Genomic DNA, 17969 nt, shown 5'->3' on the forward strand with positions numbered 1-17969 from the left:
TGTTTTTGTCCCCCCTATTGTTTTTGGGTTTCCCTAGAAACTCCTTCCTAAATAGAATCTGAGACTTGCAGTTCTTTCACCTGTAATCCTCTGTATGCAGAGGCTCTGTGGATGTAGTATGTGTTGGGGGGAAACGTGCAATAATCCTGTGATTAGGTCTCATTCTTTTGGAGGGTCTGTGTCCATGTTACCATCACAAGTTTTTCTCAGCATTTCCCCCCCTTAGGTGAGACAGGAAGACTAGAGGGATCTGGAGTTAGCTAATTGCCCTTCCTCAGGTCAGATAAGGCTTTGATAAAATAGTTTTCCCTGAGACCTAGCTTTCATTATAGAGAACAGAACAAAGAACAGAACTTGGAGTATTCTCTTCCTCTTTCCCTGCTGGAAGCAGGAGGGGATTTTTCTCTGATCTTCACAGAGAAAACAAGGTGGGGCTCCTAGAGGTAAAACTCATGGAAGTATGGGTCATCTGCCATCCTAAGACTTGGCCCCTCTGAGTTTTTAACTCTCAAGGGAATCCACACTGAGCCTCCAGAAATTTGTTGACTAGAATTTAAGTGCTCTTCCCAGCACTGGCTCCAGCAGCAGGTTTCTGCTCTTGGGCTTTATCCACCTCTTTCTCCAGTTTTGAAGACAGCAGTTTTCCCTGTGATCTCAGTTCTTTGATGTATCTAAGAAGAGTTGTTTTTCTGATTCTTCAGCTTTCTTGCTGAGGATTGGAGCGAAACTTCCAAGCTCTTTACATGTTGGAATGAAACCAGAGTCCATAAATTGCTTTTTAATTGTAATTTTACAAAAGTGGGCATCACAATAGAATCAAGAAAGTGAGTCATTTGTTGTTGAGTTTAATTGCCCTTAATTATGTTGACCATCTTAAAGAACTGGAACCTGCTTTAAAATTAAAATTAAGACCTACATTACACACACATACACATTCTTACAACTTTATTTTGTTTGCACATTGCTATCCCATGGAACTCCTCACTGCTTAACAAGGAAAACCTTTCACCACCTTTGATCCTTAAGTCTCTGCAATTATATGAAATAGCAGAAGTTTAAAGAGTATAATGATGGGGACTTCCCTGGTGGTGCAGCGGTTAAGAATCTGCCTGCCAATGGGTTCAACATGGGTTCGAGCCCTGGTCCAGGAAGATCTCACATGCCATGGAGCAACTAAGCCCGTGCACCACAACTACTGAGACTGCGCTCTAGAGCCCAGGAGCCACAACTACTGAGCCCACGTGTCACAACTACTGAAGCCCGCATTCCTAGAGTCCACGCTCTGCAACAAGAGAAGCCACCGCAATGAGAAGCCCACACACCGCAAGGAAGAGTAGCCCCCACTCGCCCCAACTAGAGAAAGCCCTCACGCAGCATCGAAGACCCAATGCAGCCAAAAATAAATAAATTTATGAAAAAAAAATAAAAATAAAAAAAATAAATGAAAAATATAAGGATGAACTGCTTAGGGATCAGCATTTTGAATATATTTAACATTGGCTATATTGTGACTTAATTTTATTTAACAAAATACAGCATATTGTATTTTTTTAATTGAGAAATATTTTATAGAGTAGTAATTCTGTCAATTGTGCATCATATAAACTCAGCCAGAGATAGAGCTTTTTATTCATGCTATAATGGTCATTATCAGGCTAGGAAGTTCTTATGCTTAATAAACAACTGCAGTTTTATAGTGGTAAAAATGCTAAAGTTGGTCAAATTTATTGTAATTACCAATAGAATATTTCCCATAAAATGTAATTTAACTAGGAAGCATTGTTTTTAAGTTACAATTTGTGAAGCTTTTATGATAGCAAATTTGACTTTAATTTTTTTTTTTAAACTTAGGTTGCTTCCAGCTGTAATTGATCAGAAATCATTTATTTTCCCTCTGGAATCTGAGGGGAAACTTTGGCAACCCCCAAGACAGCACAGTTCACTTCCACATGCCTTTCCAAGAGTAAAGGTAGGAAGAGAGAAATCCATAGAGACAGAAAGTGGATTGGTGGTTGCCAGAGGCTGGAAGGAGGAGGGGGGGAGAGTGGGGAATGATGTCTAATGCTTGTCAAGTGTCTTTGGGGGAGGATGAAATATTCTGGAATTAAATAGTGGTGATCGCTGCACAGCTCTGTGAATCTACTAAACACCATTGAATTATATACTTTGAAAGGGCGAAATTAAAGTTTATGAATTATATCTCCATAAAGCTGTTAGAAAAGAATTTTTGTTTTTTCAAGAGCAAAGGTGGGAAATTGTGTTCTAAATGAGAAAACATGCCATTGTTGTTTCAGATATGTTCACAGCATGGTCAATTTCTATGACAAAAGAGCTTTCTTTGAAGTTAAGTTTCCAGGCGGCAAGGAATAGAGCCCAAGAGGTTTCTGGCTTTTGGTTATTCTTTCAATTTGATTCCTGTTTCCTCCCTGACTCCCCCAAAGTGGTAACAGTTCACCTCTTCTGGGTACCAGATGCTATTTTCAGTGCTTTGGGAACATTAACTTGTTTAACCTTCAGAATAATCCTAGAAGGAGATGTTATTATTATCTTCATTTTATTGATGAAGAAGCCAAGATGCAGAAATGTTAAATAAGTTGCCCAAGAGAACACAGCTAGTGTCAGAGCCAGGATCATGAACCCAGAAATGTAGGGATCCAGGGCTGTGCTCTTAACCACCGTGATACCCTTTTTCAAGTAATAGCTTTATTGAGATACAATTTATATACCATAAAATTCACCCTTTTAAGAGGTTTTTAGTATATTCACAGAATTGTGCCACCATCACATGGTACCCTTTTTACAATTGTTTGTATTAGTTCTAGGTACTTTGGTAGGAAGCATCTTTGCTGTGGACATCTTTGTTGCAAGCATTTCCACCACAAGCATTTTTGCCACATAACTAATTGGCCATAAGGCAATTTTGCTACAAGAGATAAAATAACAAAAAACAAAAGAGGGACATTAACAAGGACATAAAGAAGCATGAGAAATGAATAACAAAATTTAAATGACTTTTTTGCAAAATACAAAATATTTGAATACATTTAAAATGTGGGTAGATCATGGCACTACTGTACAAATGACCGATTTTATTTTGTGGGTTTTACCTAAGCACTTGTCTTTCAAGTCTTTCATTCATAGTATTGTATACATATTTTTGTTTGTTTGTTGACTCGCCTCCTTGTTTGGCATTGTGCTTTTTCTTTTTCACTGACATTTCGTCCGTCATTAAGAGAGGTATCCGTTTACAAATACTAGGGTGCGTGTTTGTACCTGAGCTTTGCGTTGCCTGGTGAAAGCCGCTAAGCTGTGTTCTATTCTTGGCATATTTGTTACATGTCCGCTGATAGATGTTCCAAAGTTCTATGCGAAACCTGGCTTCAACTCTGCACCTTCAAGGCCTTCAGTCTCTTTCTCTTTCCAGGTAGTGTGCTTCAAAATAAGAAACCAGCTCTTGGGTCAAATCATCATCGATCAGCTTGATAAAGCCATCAATAATGACTAATGCATTTCAACCAGTGGAAACTGTCAAATCAAAAACTGTCAACCAGTTATTTTATCTTTCATGGCAGAATTGCCTTATGGCCAATTAGTTACGCAGCAAGGATGTTTGCAGCAGAAATGCTTACAGCAAAGATGCTTATGATGAGAATGCCTTGTATTTTCCTTTATTACATTTGCCAAAATTTGTAACTAGATATTGTTATATGATTTAAAAAAAAATGCCTGACTTCCCACTAGATTATAAGCTTAATGAGGGCAGGATCCATGTCAGTTTGTCCATTGCAATGTAATGCCAGGTTACTCTCAACAAATGTTTGTTGAGTGAATAAATGAAACCGCCACAGTGACTTCGAATGCTGTGCTCATCCCCATATAAAATATTAATCCAGGATCCTCTGCACTCTCAAAGCAGCCCACTCCTACCTTTGTCACTGTACTTGTCACATTGGGTTCCTTCAGCCACTATCTGTGGAGTACTTCCTGTGTGCCAAGGACTGTTAGAGGCACCCTGGGATGAACAATTCAGACCAGGTCCCCCCACTCTCACAGAGCTTACATTCTAGGGGAGTGGAGACAGACCATCAATAAGAAAATACCAGGTAATAATAAAGGCTCTCACGAAAAACAAACAAAAACAGAGTGCTGTTATAAAGGGAGCTTAAACTTCTCATCTTCCTTACTATTAAGCCTCTGCTTTCGTTAAATGTTTACTTTGCCAAGAATCTCAGGAGGGCCAGAGTTAGTCCATAAGCGGAAGATTAGAGATCTCCAGGTTGTAAAGACAATGAAATAAAATATATGAGATTAGGACTATTTTAGAACACATAGTTGCTATTATTATTCCAGGAAAAAAAACAAAACAAAAAACTATGGCCAGAAATTTATTTTCCCAAAAGAGTTCTGAATCCTGGCAAATGATTATAAAGATAAGGGATCTTATGTGCCCTGTGTTCTTTTAAATACTGCGAGCAGGGGTGAGCTTCATTTAGAAAGGGGCATGGACTGTTTCCCACCCTGACTTTACCTTCAGGGCCTGGATCCCTATTGTTGTTTTATATCTAATATCAGTGACATCTGCTTAAAAATGCATAACTGCTGACACAAAGATAGCCCTAATATTGCGCTGTAAAGTCAATGACAAACAGTGCTGTTTTGCCAGCTGTTCTATAAGCCTACTACACCAACTTCAAAGCTTGTATTATTGAGTAGCTGTGAAATCCAGCTGGGATATTACCACCTTTAATTGCCCACTGCCAACCTTTTAAACTAGGTAAACCCCAGTTGCTACTTTAAGCTCTTTCTCCAAAGTGAAGAAATTGTTTTTGGAATTCCATTTCACACCAAAAAAAACTAAAATGACAAGTCATCTGGAGTTTCTCAGTTGTAATTAAGAATCACAATATAGAATTGTTTATCACTTTCTCTTACATTTGAAAAAGCCATATTCTGATGGCTTTTCTTTATAATATAAAGAAAAGACTGGAGCTAAGGCTCCAAATCAACACCAGCCCAATCCTTCTTTTAGGCACCTTGGACGATAGGCGCACATGTACTCATAACAGTCAAGGAGAGGGTTTGAAATAACAAACAAAATAGATAAGAAGGAGGGAGGAAGAGGAGAAAAACTTTATAGGCCAAGAGAGTGTTTGATTTTCTTGTTGTGTTCGGCAAGCTAAGTCTGAAGGCAATTTCAAATAGAAGTTCCTCAACTGTTTAAATGCAAGGACCTACTTAGAAGCATGATACAATTTGTATGTTTGTGGAGCAGGGGAAAAAAACACATCTCATTGCTTGACAGTTATTTTCCAAATGAATTCCATAAGATGGATGCTTTATCCATCAAAACAAATATAAAAACATATATTGTGATCTAATACAATACAGCAATGTGTAAGATCTGTGTCTAAGATGGGAAGAATCTTTAATTTTGTGAATATGGATCTCACTGAGAAAGTGATTTTCGGAATTTGATAAAAACTAAAGTTTTGAGGATTTTTGCCATTATGAGGAATAACGTGATGAGAGATAAAAGACAGAAAATGTCAGGGCAAGTAAGGGTTGCTTTACAGATTTTCACTGTGAGTTATATCTCACTTAATATTGGATGGGAAAATTTTGCTGGTGAAATAGCGGGTGGATTTTACAGAATAAAGTGGGGAGAAGAGAATGCCTACAAGTAACCAACAAGCACTGTGATCTCTGTCTTCTCATTAGAATATAAGCTCCATGAGAGCAGAAACTTTTAAAAACGATTTTTCCCTTTCTGTGGTTTCTTAAAACCTTCTTAGTATGAAGATATTCAAATAAACCAAAAATAGTGTATGAATAACTATTTCTCCTTCACCTAGATTTAACACTTGTTAACCTTTACCAGTTTTGCTTCATCTATTTTTTATTGAAATGTTTTAAAACACAGACATATAGACATTTCACCCCTTAATGCTTTAACATGTGTCTTTAAAAATGAACACATTCCTACTTAGCCACAATACCATTATCACACCATTATAACATTACCATTATAACAATACTTCCTGAATGTAATAAATACTCAGGTCATATTCAGATTTCCCTCATTATCCTCCAAACAGCTTTTACTGGTCTTTTGTCCAAACTTGGATCTGCTAAGATTTATACATTGTGTTTGATTATTTTATTTCTTAAGTCTCTATTAATCTAAAGCAGAGAGACTCTGTTTAGTTCATTACTGTAACCAGTGCCTAGACAGTGCCCAGCCTGGAGGAGGCTCTCAATAGATGGCAACATGATGGTCAGAAGGATGAGTTCACATCCCGGTTCTCTACCACTTACTATCTGTACTTTGGCAAGTCATTTAACCTCTCTGTGCCTCAGTTCCTCATCTGCAAAATGGGCTCTATGACACCCTGTTGTAAGGATAAATGAGTTAACATACGTGCATGTTTATAACAGTGCCCCACGCATGGTGAGTGCTATGTAAGTGTTCATTCTTCTTCTTATTTGTTGATGAATACTGGTCAACCTCACTTATGTACCTGATATGTACCAGGCAGTATTTTAGGCATCTGCCAAGTTTCTCTACTCTCATGGGGCTTACATTCTAGTTGGGGTAAGGTAGTCATTAGGAAAACAGAAAACAATCTGAAAAGTAAACATAGAGTATGTTAGTTGATGAGAGAAAAGTTAGGTTAGGAACATAGGGAGTGTTGGGATGATCTCACTTGGAAGGTGACACTTGAACAGAAATCTGATGGATATGGGGAAGCAAGTCATTTGGCAAATAATTGGGGAAAGGGTGTTCCAGGCAGAGAAGACAGAACCTGAAAAGACCCTGAATTAGGAGTGTGAACAGCAAGGAAGCTAGAGAGGAATGTGCAAGGGGGAGAGAAGTAGGAACAGGGATAGGGACCAGATCTTGCAGACCGTAAGGACTGCAGAGATCTGAGTGAGATGGGAGGCTTTTCACCAGGGGACCAATCGGATATGATTTGCAATTGACAAGGGTCACTCTGGCTGCCAGGCGGAGAATATGATGTAGAAAGGCAAGGGTGGAAGCAGGAAGACCATTCAGGAGCCTGTGTTACCCATGATGATGAAATTATATCTCATCCTCACAACATTTCTGAAGGAAGGAATTATTGTTATCCCCATCTGACAGACGAGCATATCGAGGATGAGAGATGATAGTAACTTAAAGCTAAGAAATAGGAGAACTGGGATTCAGACTCAGCTCTGTTTAACTTCAGAGTCCTGGCTTTTCCTCACCACTGTTAAAAATACGAAACCTTGAGATCCCTCCCTGTGTTTGCCACAGGGAAATTTACAACTGGGGGAAAAAAAAGAAAGCAGCTGAATAAATTCCTGATTTTTTCCACAAAAGTTCCTAACCATCCCCAGAATTATCCTCAGATATGTCCCTCTAAACTTTCCCAAAGAAACTTCTCAATGCAATGCTCCTGATAAAAGTGACCTTTTCCATTTCTGATTTGTTGCAGTGATACTAATATGGCAATTGTGAAGCCACATTAGATTTATAATACACTATCATACTCTATCATATGCAATGCTGTTTTACTGTAATTGGTTACCATTCAATTAGTTTATATATAAAAAGAGGTTTATACTTTACAGTATAACTTATGGCTAGTGGAACAGGTGATTAAACATGGTATTTGGGGTTATTTCTACAAAAAATGGGCATGAAAAATAGGCCCTTAGCAGGACAGGAATAAAGATGCAGACGTAGAGAATGGACTTGAGGACAGAGGGAGATCAGCTCGGTGCTTTGTGACCACCTAGAGGGGTGGGATAGGGAGGGTGGGAGGGAGACACAAGAGGGAGGAGATATGGGGATATATGTAGATGCATAGCTGATTCACTTTGATATACAGCAGAAACTAACACACCATTGTAAAGGAATTATACTCCAATAAAGGTGTTTTAAAAAAAATAGGCCCTTAGGACTATATTTTCTAATAACATTGTTTCTATGAGAAGAGTCAATTAGCTACATATTTATGACTTAGAGCATCTTCTCCAGAAACATAAGCTATTTACTACAACTGCAAAGCACACTCAAAATTTATTATATGGTATTCCATGGTTCAATAACATTTCAAAGATGGCATCCCAAAATTCTCCTGCCTCTCTCCCTGGCTTACCAGGGGATGCTAACTTCTGGGCATTCAGGGAGCCCTCATTCCCTGGCCACCAACACATGAGATAGCTTGTAGCAAAAGAAGGGAGGTCACGGAATTAGCAATTGGCCCATGTGCCATAAAAACAGGACAGAATGTCACCTTTGGCACACACTACTGCTATAAGCTGATGCCAGTGTCTCCATGGCATATTGTAAGAATGACACAAACATAGTAAAACTAAAAAATGTCTTTCCTCACTGGTGTGCTGTTTCATTTCTTCAAATATTTTGATTTTAATGCTACTATGTGCTAGGTGCTAGAATGCAAATTTCAGTGCTGTAGGTGCTCACGGTCTGTAGACAGGCATTCTACAGACAGAGTGGTGAGTGCAATATTAGAGGTTTGGCAAAAGTACTCTGGTAGGGCCAGGGGGATATGCCAAATGCCTGGGCTTTGTTGTAATCAGTAAGTACATCATCTCTAAAATCTGTTTCAACCACAGCAGTCTCTGACCTCTATGTCCTAGTCTGCCAGCTCACATAGTACATTCTTCCAACAATTCTTCACTTCAGTAAGCACCTTCAATCCACTGACCTCTCATTATTTCACTATTTATCACTTTAATCTTATTGTACTTGCTTCCTTAGCTAGGGTAGACTGCATGACTGTGGCAGAAATTTTTAGTTCCCTACCCAGTATCCATTCCCTCATCTGCATTACTATAAACTGTGATTTTTGTTCAGGATGGCATCATGCCAGGCGGAATAAGGGTCCTCATTTCTGAGCCTTCCTTGCAGCTAAGTATGACCATGTGTCCCAATTCTGTCCAGTGAGTACTGAGCAGCAGTGTCCTGGGGTTGGTTCTAGGGGATATTTTGCTTTCCAAATGAAAGGATATAGTAACAACTGGCATGTCCCTTCTCCCCTTTCCTCCTCCTTTCTCCCCTGAACACAGACATGACAACTGGAGTTGCAGCAAGCATATTGCAACCACAAGGTGACAAGCGTAGGGACAAAGGGCAATATTCTGAGGATGGTTAGGACAGAAAGGGGGAAAGGGACTGGGCCCCAATGGCTTTCCTGAGCAGCTGATTTTTAGCTAGATATATGGGTGCCCAACATAAAGACTACATTTCCCAGCATCCCTTGCAGTTGGACATAGCTAATATGACCAAGTAGTACTGGCTAATGAAATGTTAGGGGTGGGTATTGTGGGAAGTTTTCTGGAAACTGCCTTAAAAGATAGCTGACTTGTGCTCTTTGATCTTTTTCTTCCCCTTTCTCTATTCTTCTGCCTGGAATGGGGCTGTGTTGGCTGGAACTCTAGCAGCCATCTTAGACCAAGAGGAAGAGGCCCATACATTAGGGATAGCAGAATATTAAGCTGGAAGGAGCCTGGTCCCTAGTAACTTCCTGGATTTCCAAACCAACCCTGACCAGCCTATCTCTGGACTTCATATACATGAGAACAATAAATTCTGTCTTACTGAAGTAATATTCTTCCAATTTTCAGTCACATACAGCAAACAATCTTATTCTCATTACCGTTATCCTTCTCATTACCAAATTTAATTTTTCTATGTTTGGATTTATGGGTTGTTTTTTTTTTTCTTTAACTGGAGGTGAGATACGTATTTCAATTAGTGATCAGAAGTTCAGTCATTCTGGGTCATGCAGAGGATGGATTGGAGGTAGGGAGACCCATTGTAGGGGCCATTACAGAGGTCCATGTAATAATCAATGAGAGCACAGATCAAAGCAGTGCCTGTAGGGATTAGAGAGGAAGTAAAGAATAGCAAGATCCTGATATATAGGAAGTTAAATCAAGAGTGTATCAACAAACATTTCGTTGTAATGGGACAGCATGTTATGATGGAAAGAGGCTTTTGAAGTCAGAGACATCAATACAATCCTGTCTCTCCACTTTTGGATTATATGACCTTGAGAAGTCCCTTAGCCATTTGTCCTCATTAGTAAAGTAGCGATAATATCATATGCTCCCTCTTCCCATTTTAAGGGCTATAGGACAGCACTTGGATTATGACAAGCCCCGCATATTATGGTGCCAAGTACAAAATAGAGGCTGAATAAATGTTAGCTCTCTCCCCCAACCTTCATCTTGTTCTACAATTCAACTACAGGAATCAGAACATAGGACAGGCACATCGGAATGGAATTAAAGTCTTAAGGTTTTGTTAACCTGAGGCAGCTGGGCTTTTTAGAAGCAGCTTGGGGTTAAGTGATGCTGTGATTGTTGATCCCCTAGCCTAGCAGGGAGGTAAGAGGGAATAGCATAAAGCATAGAATGTTAGAAATCAAATAATAAATTAATGAATAATTAAATTTTAACTACACTTTAATTTTAAATATAACTTGTTATTACGAAAATTTACCTTTGAATGGACACAAAAACAAAATGAAATCCATGTAACCATCACCCAACTTTAACAGTTGCCTTAATTTTACCATTCTTATTTCATCTATTCCCTCCACTTTTCTCGGTGAAGTCTTTTAAAGCAAATCCCAGACATCATGTCATTTTACCTTTAAACACCTCAGATAATGACTTAAAAAAAACAGAATTATTATCTCATCTAACAAATTTAACAATGCATTAACACTGTATAATTCTCAGTCCATGTTCAGTTTTCCCCAATTGTTTTAAAACTGTTCTTGTTTGTTTGAATCAGGATGTAAACAATGTCCACACATTGCATTTGTGGTTTTTTGTTGTTTATTTTTTAAAATTGAAGTATAGTTGATGTACAATATAAGTTACAGGTGTACTATAGTGATTCTCAATTTTTAAAGGTTATAGTCCCCATGTTGTACAATATCACACGTTACATTTGTATCTCATTTTATCTATAGCAGTTTCCCTCATTTAAAAAAATGTCACTTATACACAACATTGTAAATCAACTGTACTTCAATTTCTTTTAAATGTCACTTATTAAAGAAACCAGGTCATTTGTCATACAGGTTCTCCACCCCCTTAGTCTGGATTGGCTGATTGCAATCTCATGGTGTCATTTTACACATTCCTCTGTCCCTAGTATTTCTTGTAAACTAGTAGTTTTATCTAGAAGCTTGATCAGATTCAGGTGACATCTTTTTGGTGGGAATACTTCACAGGTGGTGAGGTGTACTTCCTTTTATAGCATATCAGGAGGCAATTTCTTTTCTCTCTTTTAATGATGTTATTAAGATTGATCAGTGAGTCTGAGTATTACCAGTTTGATCTATCCTATATAAGTTCCCCACAACCGGGCTTTCCTGGTGGCGCTGTGGTTAAGAATCCACCTGCCAGTGCAGGGGACGTGGGTTCAAGCCCTGGTCTGGGAAGATTCCACATGCTGTGGAGCAACTGGTCCCATGCACCACAACTACTAAGCCTGTGCTCTGGAGCCCACAAGCCACAACTACTGAGCCTGCATGTCACAACTACTGAGGCCCATGTGTCTAGAGCCCGTGCTCCACAACAGGACAGGCCACCACAATGAGAAGCCCGCACACCGCAACAAAGAGTGGCCCCTACTCGCCGCAACTAGAGAAAGCCCGTGCACAGCAGCAAAGACCCAGTGTAGCCAAAAATAAACAAATAAATTAATTAAAATAATAGTAAAATTCCCCACAATCTTTCACCTAATGATATTAGCAAAAACTGATATTTACCTAACTAATTATTTCATTAGGGATTACAAAGTCATAATTTTATTTGTCTATTGGTAATTTTATAATTCTATCATTCCTTCCGCATTTATTAGCTTCTCTGAAGAACTTTCCCTTAGCAACTCTTTGGTGAATCTGAAAAACAGATTTTCAGGAAAAGGATAAATGTATGATTCGTTCTTTGATCTATCTACTTTCAGATTAATTTATCAATTAGGGTTTTTTTGGGGAAGGGGGAAATATTATTAAGAACTATAGATTTTTATATATTTGAAGTGTTTCACTGCATTGCATTATTATTTTGGGGCCTGTAGGATCCTGAGTAGTACTTTATCATTTGAGATAACACACATTAGTCACTTAAACCTCACAAACAACCCCATGTAGGTAGGTATTACTACCCAGTTTTAACAAATGAAAAATCTAGATCATATAGCTTGAACTAGGACTTGGTATCTACTGTTCTTTCAAATAAATATAATAATGGTTGAAAGAATCAGAGCATTAAAGGTGACTGGATTCTTTTTCTTTTTTTTGGTTTTGAGATTAAACAGCAGGTATCTTTAACCAGTGGGAATATGATATTAACCAACATACACTTTAGAAGGCATTACTTGTAGTGGGACTTCCCTAGAGGCACAGTGGTTAAGAATCCACCTGCCAGTGCGGGGGACACGGGTTCGATCCCTGGTCCGGCAAGATCCCACATGCCGCGAAGCAATTGGGCCCGTGCGCCACAATTACTGAGCCTGCGCTCTAGAGCCCACAAGACACAACTACTGAGCCTGCGTGCCACAACTACTGAAGCCCGTGTGCCTAGAGCCCGTGCTCTGCCACAAGAGAAGCCACCACAATGAGAAGCCTGCACACCACAACAAAGACTAGCCCCCGCTTGCTGCAACTAGAGAAAGCCCGCATGCGGCAACAAAGACCCAATACAGCCAAAAAAAAATTTCAATTAAAAAAATAATTAAAAAATAATTTAAAATTAATAAAATTGAATTTAAAAAAAGAAGGCATTACTTGTAGCAAACACTGTTGAGAATAATGTTATGCTGATAACACTGTAACTTAGTAAATAGCTTGTCTCAACTTTGTTTGTGAAGCATTTCAATTTTGATTACTCTGTGTGGGATCTACTGCTCAGACGTATGTCATTTTATGGTCTGCCCATGTCTGGGGAGCTGGCATTACACGCTGCCTAGTGTTTTACATTCAGAACTTCTTCTAAAAGAAACCTTAGCCTCTTATGTTCAAGCCTTAGTTTTAATAGCAGAAGCTATTTCCTTCTTACATCACTTTGTGGGCATAGTAATAAAATAAATACCACAAAATCACTGATGAGATGAAAATTGAGCTCCCTGCTCTGTGCAGCCAAGTAGGTAAAACAGTAATTGGCTCTGATAATAACTTTTGTTCTTACAAACCAAAGTCTAAATGAGAGTCACATTTGATATATCTGCTTGTAATTACTATCAAAAGGAGAGGATACAAAGTTTAGATTGTTTAGTCACTCAAGATAGATTAAATAAATTGCTGTCTTTTCTTGAACAATTTAAGAAAATTTTCTGAGATTATTTCTGATATTTATCTCACTGTTGGTAAAAAATGATCATCTTCCAGAGCATTGCTTTTACGCTTAATGGAATGATTTTGTTTTTGTTTTTAAATCTGTAATTATTTTTCTTGAAAAATCTTATTACTGGGTCTGACAATGTAGCTTATGCTCATAAATATTTCCCTATACATCTCTATAGATGGTTTGTAAGATAAATTTAGGTTATGAATGTATATGACAGTGATTTTCAGTGAGACCATTTGATATTTTTATATTATTTAAATGTAAACTCAGTATTTTTTAAAAGGGGAATTAAATCATATGTGCTACATATTATTTTGGCATACACATGCTTTGGAGTCAAAAGAGAAAATATTAGAATATTAATAATTTTAAAGGATTTTTCCATTGCTTTAGAAGCTAATAAAGAATTGCTATTACAACCTATCATTTCTGTTGGATTTCTATTTACATTTTGATTTCTTTCCAGAAATATCTGTGTTCAGTGCCACAGAAATGTAAAAATGGAAGGAAACAACTAGTTTTTAATGCCAGTTTTAACAATGATTCTGTATTTGATCATTTCCTTTCTATACCAGTCCCAAAGCCACATAAAGTTGATGGAGCATAAGAAAACTAAGAAAATGGCTATGGTCCACTGAGCCAATGATCCCAGAATTTAAAAGTTCTAACAAAGCTTAGACATGATAGATGAAGTTATTGCCATCAGCTGTATACAGAATACACATTTAAAAAACACCCGAATTACAGAAACCACATCCAGCCAATATAATACATATTAGCAATTTCCCAATACTTGGTAGAATGGAAATTATTCTGAAAGTTTAATTAAGAAGGAAAAAATTATGTTCAGGTATTAATTTCAATAAAAGAGGCACTCAGCTTCCATGCAAAAACCCTGGAGTAGTGCTGTAAGTGTGGGTTACCCACAGAAGGAAAGCCATTTATAATTAGGCACTACATTATTTTTGTCACCACACAGACTTTAAGGAGAGGGAAGAGCTATGCCTTATTTGTAACCTGGGTCCCTGCATGGGTTAAATCATGTGCACAATTGAGTGCAGTTATTTGGAGATTTGGTCTAAAAACTATTTAAAAAATAAAAAGAAGTTTTGGGGCTTCCCTGGTGGTGCAGTGGTTGAGAGTCCACCTGCCGATGCAGGGGACACGGGTTCCTGCCCTGGTCCGGGAGGATCCCACATGCCGCGGAGCGGTTGGGCCCGCGAGCCATGGCCGCTGAGCCTGCGCGTCCAGAGCCTGTGCTCCGCAACGGGAGAGGCCACAACAGTGAGAGGCCCGCGTACCGCAAAAAAAAAAAAAAAAAAAAAAAAGGTTTGGAGACTGTGTTAAGAAATAACTTATCTAGACGGCATGCATTCCATAGGTGTTTTTGTAGTCTTCCCCTTCACTTTGACCTCAGGCACAGGCCATGTATGAATGCTTAAGATCAAAGAAATTACTACAGCATGAGCTCATCTGGCTGGTTCCTATAACCGTTTTAACAATTGCATCAGATCGCCCTCAGAACTAAGACACTCCATTGAAAGGAAATCAGTGTTTTTAATTGCTCACACCTCCTTTTTAAAAAGTCACAAAGACCACATATTGTATGACTTCACTTATAAGAAATATCCAGAATGGGCACATCCAAGAGAAAGAAAGTCGATTAGCAGTTGCCAGGCTCTGGATAGAGGAGGAGATGAGCACTGATTGTTAATGGGTATGAGTTTTCTTTTTGGGTAATGAAAACGTTCTGAATTCGAGGTAGGGGTGATGGTTGTATAACATTATGAATATGCTAAAACCCAGTAAATTTAAAAGTCACAAAAGACTTCAGAAACTGTTGGTACTACCATATTCCTTAAGTGTCAATTTACCTTTTAGCATCAAATGATAGAAAGCAAAACATGGGAGGGGGAGATTGGGGGGTTGACAGTCCTTCAAGAGACAGACTGTCAAGTCTAATGTCGCACTTTGCAAATAAAGAAACTGGCTTCCAAAGAGGGGAAGTAACTTACCCAAGGTCACACGCAGGCAGTCCAGGGTAGAGCAAGATTGGAGCCTAGGTCTCTGGTTACCTATCCAGTGCCCCTTCCCGGCTACCACTGTGCTGCCTCTCCTGGTGGTTCATATTTAAGCATCTCAGCAGTAACTCATTTGAATTATTTTAAATGAGGAACACGTGGTTCAAATGAGATGTGTGTTTCTTTTTTCTAATGAGAGCATATATTTTTCCTATAGATAGCAAAAGCTCTGCGAAGGAGTGGATAAGTTTGTTGTGGTAAATTTACCAAGTCCAAACTGAGATTTACCTGTAAATGTCCCTCAAGGAAAGGGGACACTTTAACAGACCAAGGGAGCCCTCTACCTGCATAGTCGTAGTATAGGCTTCATTGGCAAAATTCTTGACCTGGAAAGCTAAAAATAAATCGAGACCAGGTATTCTATCCTTTGTCCACCTTTGTTGGCTTCTAGCAGTATTTTTGAGAATATGAATGGCGTCTGCAGATGGATTTTTATGAGTAACAGGATACACAGAGGAAAATCTGCAGAAAATTCCTTTTCTGTGAATAAAAGACTAATTAGTCACCTAAATAAAAGACCCAAAGATATACTTTTTTTTCCAGTGAGAATTACATTAAAATAATTATTCTCAAAGAACTTTAGACTCCTTTGAAGATATAAAATGTTAGTAGGCAGTTTTGTTCTTCTGGCATGGAAGTTTCATTGTTTCTTTGTTTCAGCGAAAGACAGGGTTGAATATAAAAATCATGCAGGATCCTGAAAACATCCACCACAGAGCTGCTGTAAATGCGACCTATGGAATCAGTTTGCCATATATTAATCAGAGAAAAGCATGTGTAAGTAATGAGTTGTTTTAATGAGCTCTTTTTTTTTTTTTAGAGTTAAAAGTCATTTATTAGTCGTGTAAGATACAATGTAGATTTTAAGTGAAAATTTGGATCCTATTGTCCTTAGAATTTTTTGGAGATGAAGTGGAGTGGCTTTCATTCTGTTTGTAATTAGAAATGATGAAGAAAATGTAAACCTCTTTTTAAGAGATCTATTTATAGCTCATTCAAATTTTTCTGTTTTATCTGATATCCCTAAATAAGCTAGTACCATAATTTTAACAAGAGAAAGTAATTTAACAACAAAAAGAATACAGAGATGTTAAATATTTTATTTCTTGTACAGGCTTCTCCTAGAAAAAGCAAAAGAAAACAACAGCAAAGCATGAGCTTCAATGGTGTATACTCACACAATATGCAAAATTTTGAGAACATTATTCTAAATCTGAAGAAAGTAGGGATTAATCCTTTATGTCAGCAAAATGATGAGAAGGAAAAATAATGACACGGAGACTGACATTAAGGGATCTCAGAATCTGTGCCTATTTTTGCCATTGACTTGCTGCTGAGTGTCCCAAAGCAAGGATTGTACTCTTTCTGTGTTGCAGGGTTTTCTTAGGAGAATCAAGAGTAGTGCTTCATTTTATTTGGAAAATTATTTTATTTGAGATGATTTCTAATATTGAAAACAATTACTAAAGTGATATTTATACATTTTTAGATACATTTTTTAACCTTTGGCTTCTCTCAAAACTCTTAAATGTATCCTTCAGTGAAATCAAAACTAAAAACAAGATTAATTTTAGAATTAAATTGCAAAACCATTTCTAACCAGCATAACAGTCTGTTAGATTAATCTTCCAAATTTCCTATGTAGACATTTTCAACTGCCTACTTCATTCATGTAACCCTGAAATATATTTTTAGTTTCTTTATGTGTGCTTTACGTTATTTTAACAGGGTTGGTTTAAGAGCACTTTATAGCCTAAGAAATAACCCGAAAGTTAGATATCTTTATTCCTGCTGAAACTTTATTTAAAATGTCACTGTGAATAATGTGAAAAGGTTTTTATCTGCTTCCCGTGAGCCCAAAGCCCTTGAAATAAAAATATTATTTCTCTGGCCGTACAGACAGAAGCAGATTTCTCTTTTGTTGTTGTTGGTTTTCCCCTTCAATCTAGAATTAATATTGGCTTAGCTGGTGGAGCGCTGAGGCTTTGTAGCCCAAGGCAACTGCAGCATTTCATGCAAACTTTTTCTGATGAGTATTGAAGTTTAAAAAGGCATACCTCTAGATTTAGGGGGATTAAGCTTTGCTTTAATGAATCTGAGTAAAGATTCTGACATAAATAGGGAATTCAAAATTATATCTGAAATTTGGAGCAGAATCTTAGTTATTTATTATATATTTTTTCAAATTCCCAAATAGGATGAATTCCTTGGATATTGTAACCCTGTCCTTTGAACACAGAGGATTTGGGAAAGCACTTGGCCTTGTATGACATAGATAATGTATACTCATTTATTGTATTTAAGATCCGTTTTTCCCCATGAAAGTTGACTCCATAAAAATCTATACCAGAGCACTTTAAAATGTATGTACATTATGTACATCTTGCCCAAACTATTGGCATTTCAATCAAAATAGTTGACCCTATCATTTTATGTTGATATATGTATATATGATGGTACTAAGTGAAAAACATGTTTTCATTTTAGATTTGTAAAACAAGCATTGTGCAA

At 37.8% G+C, this 17969-nt stretch overlaps 2 protein-coding genes across 4 annotated transcripts in view; one reads left to right on the top strand and one right to left on the bottom strand.

Annotated features, from left to right (window-relative positions):
* AAGAB (alpha and gamma adaptin binding protein) overlaps window positions 1–17969 on the bottom strand; it is a 176614-nt gene that overhangs the window by 108460 nt on the left and 50185 nt on the right. The gene's annotated exons all lie outside the window — the stretch shown is intronic.
* The window catches only part of IQCH (IQ motif containing H), a 210626-nt gene that overhangs the window by 18736 nt on the left and 173921 nt on the right, over window positions 1–17969 (top strand). For 2 of the 3 annotated variants that reach the window (XM_029236997.1, XM_029236996.1), the window contains exons 4-5: window positions 1852–1969; window positions 16119–16235. In XM_029236997.1, coding sequence (XP_029092830.1) covers window positions 1852–1969; window positions 16119–16235 — 235 coding nt within the window. The remainder of the gene's footprint in view (window positions 1–1851; window positions 1970–16118; window positions 16236–17969) is intronic. The other variant, XM_029236988.1, reaches the window with a different exon arrangement.

This window comes from Monodon monoceros, unplaced genomic scaffold (genome assembly GCF_005190385.1).
Source record: "Monodon monoceros isolate NGI ecotype Baffin Bay Population unplaced genomic scaffold, NGI_Narwhal_1 Super_Scaffold_21, whole genome shotgun sequence".
Lineage (NCBI taxonomy): Eukaryota > Metazoa > Chordata > Mammalia > Artiodactyla > Monodontidae > Monodon > Monodon monoceros.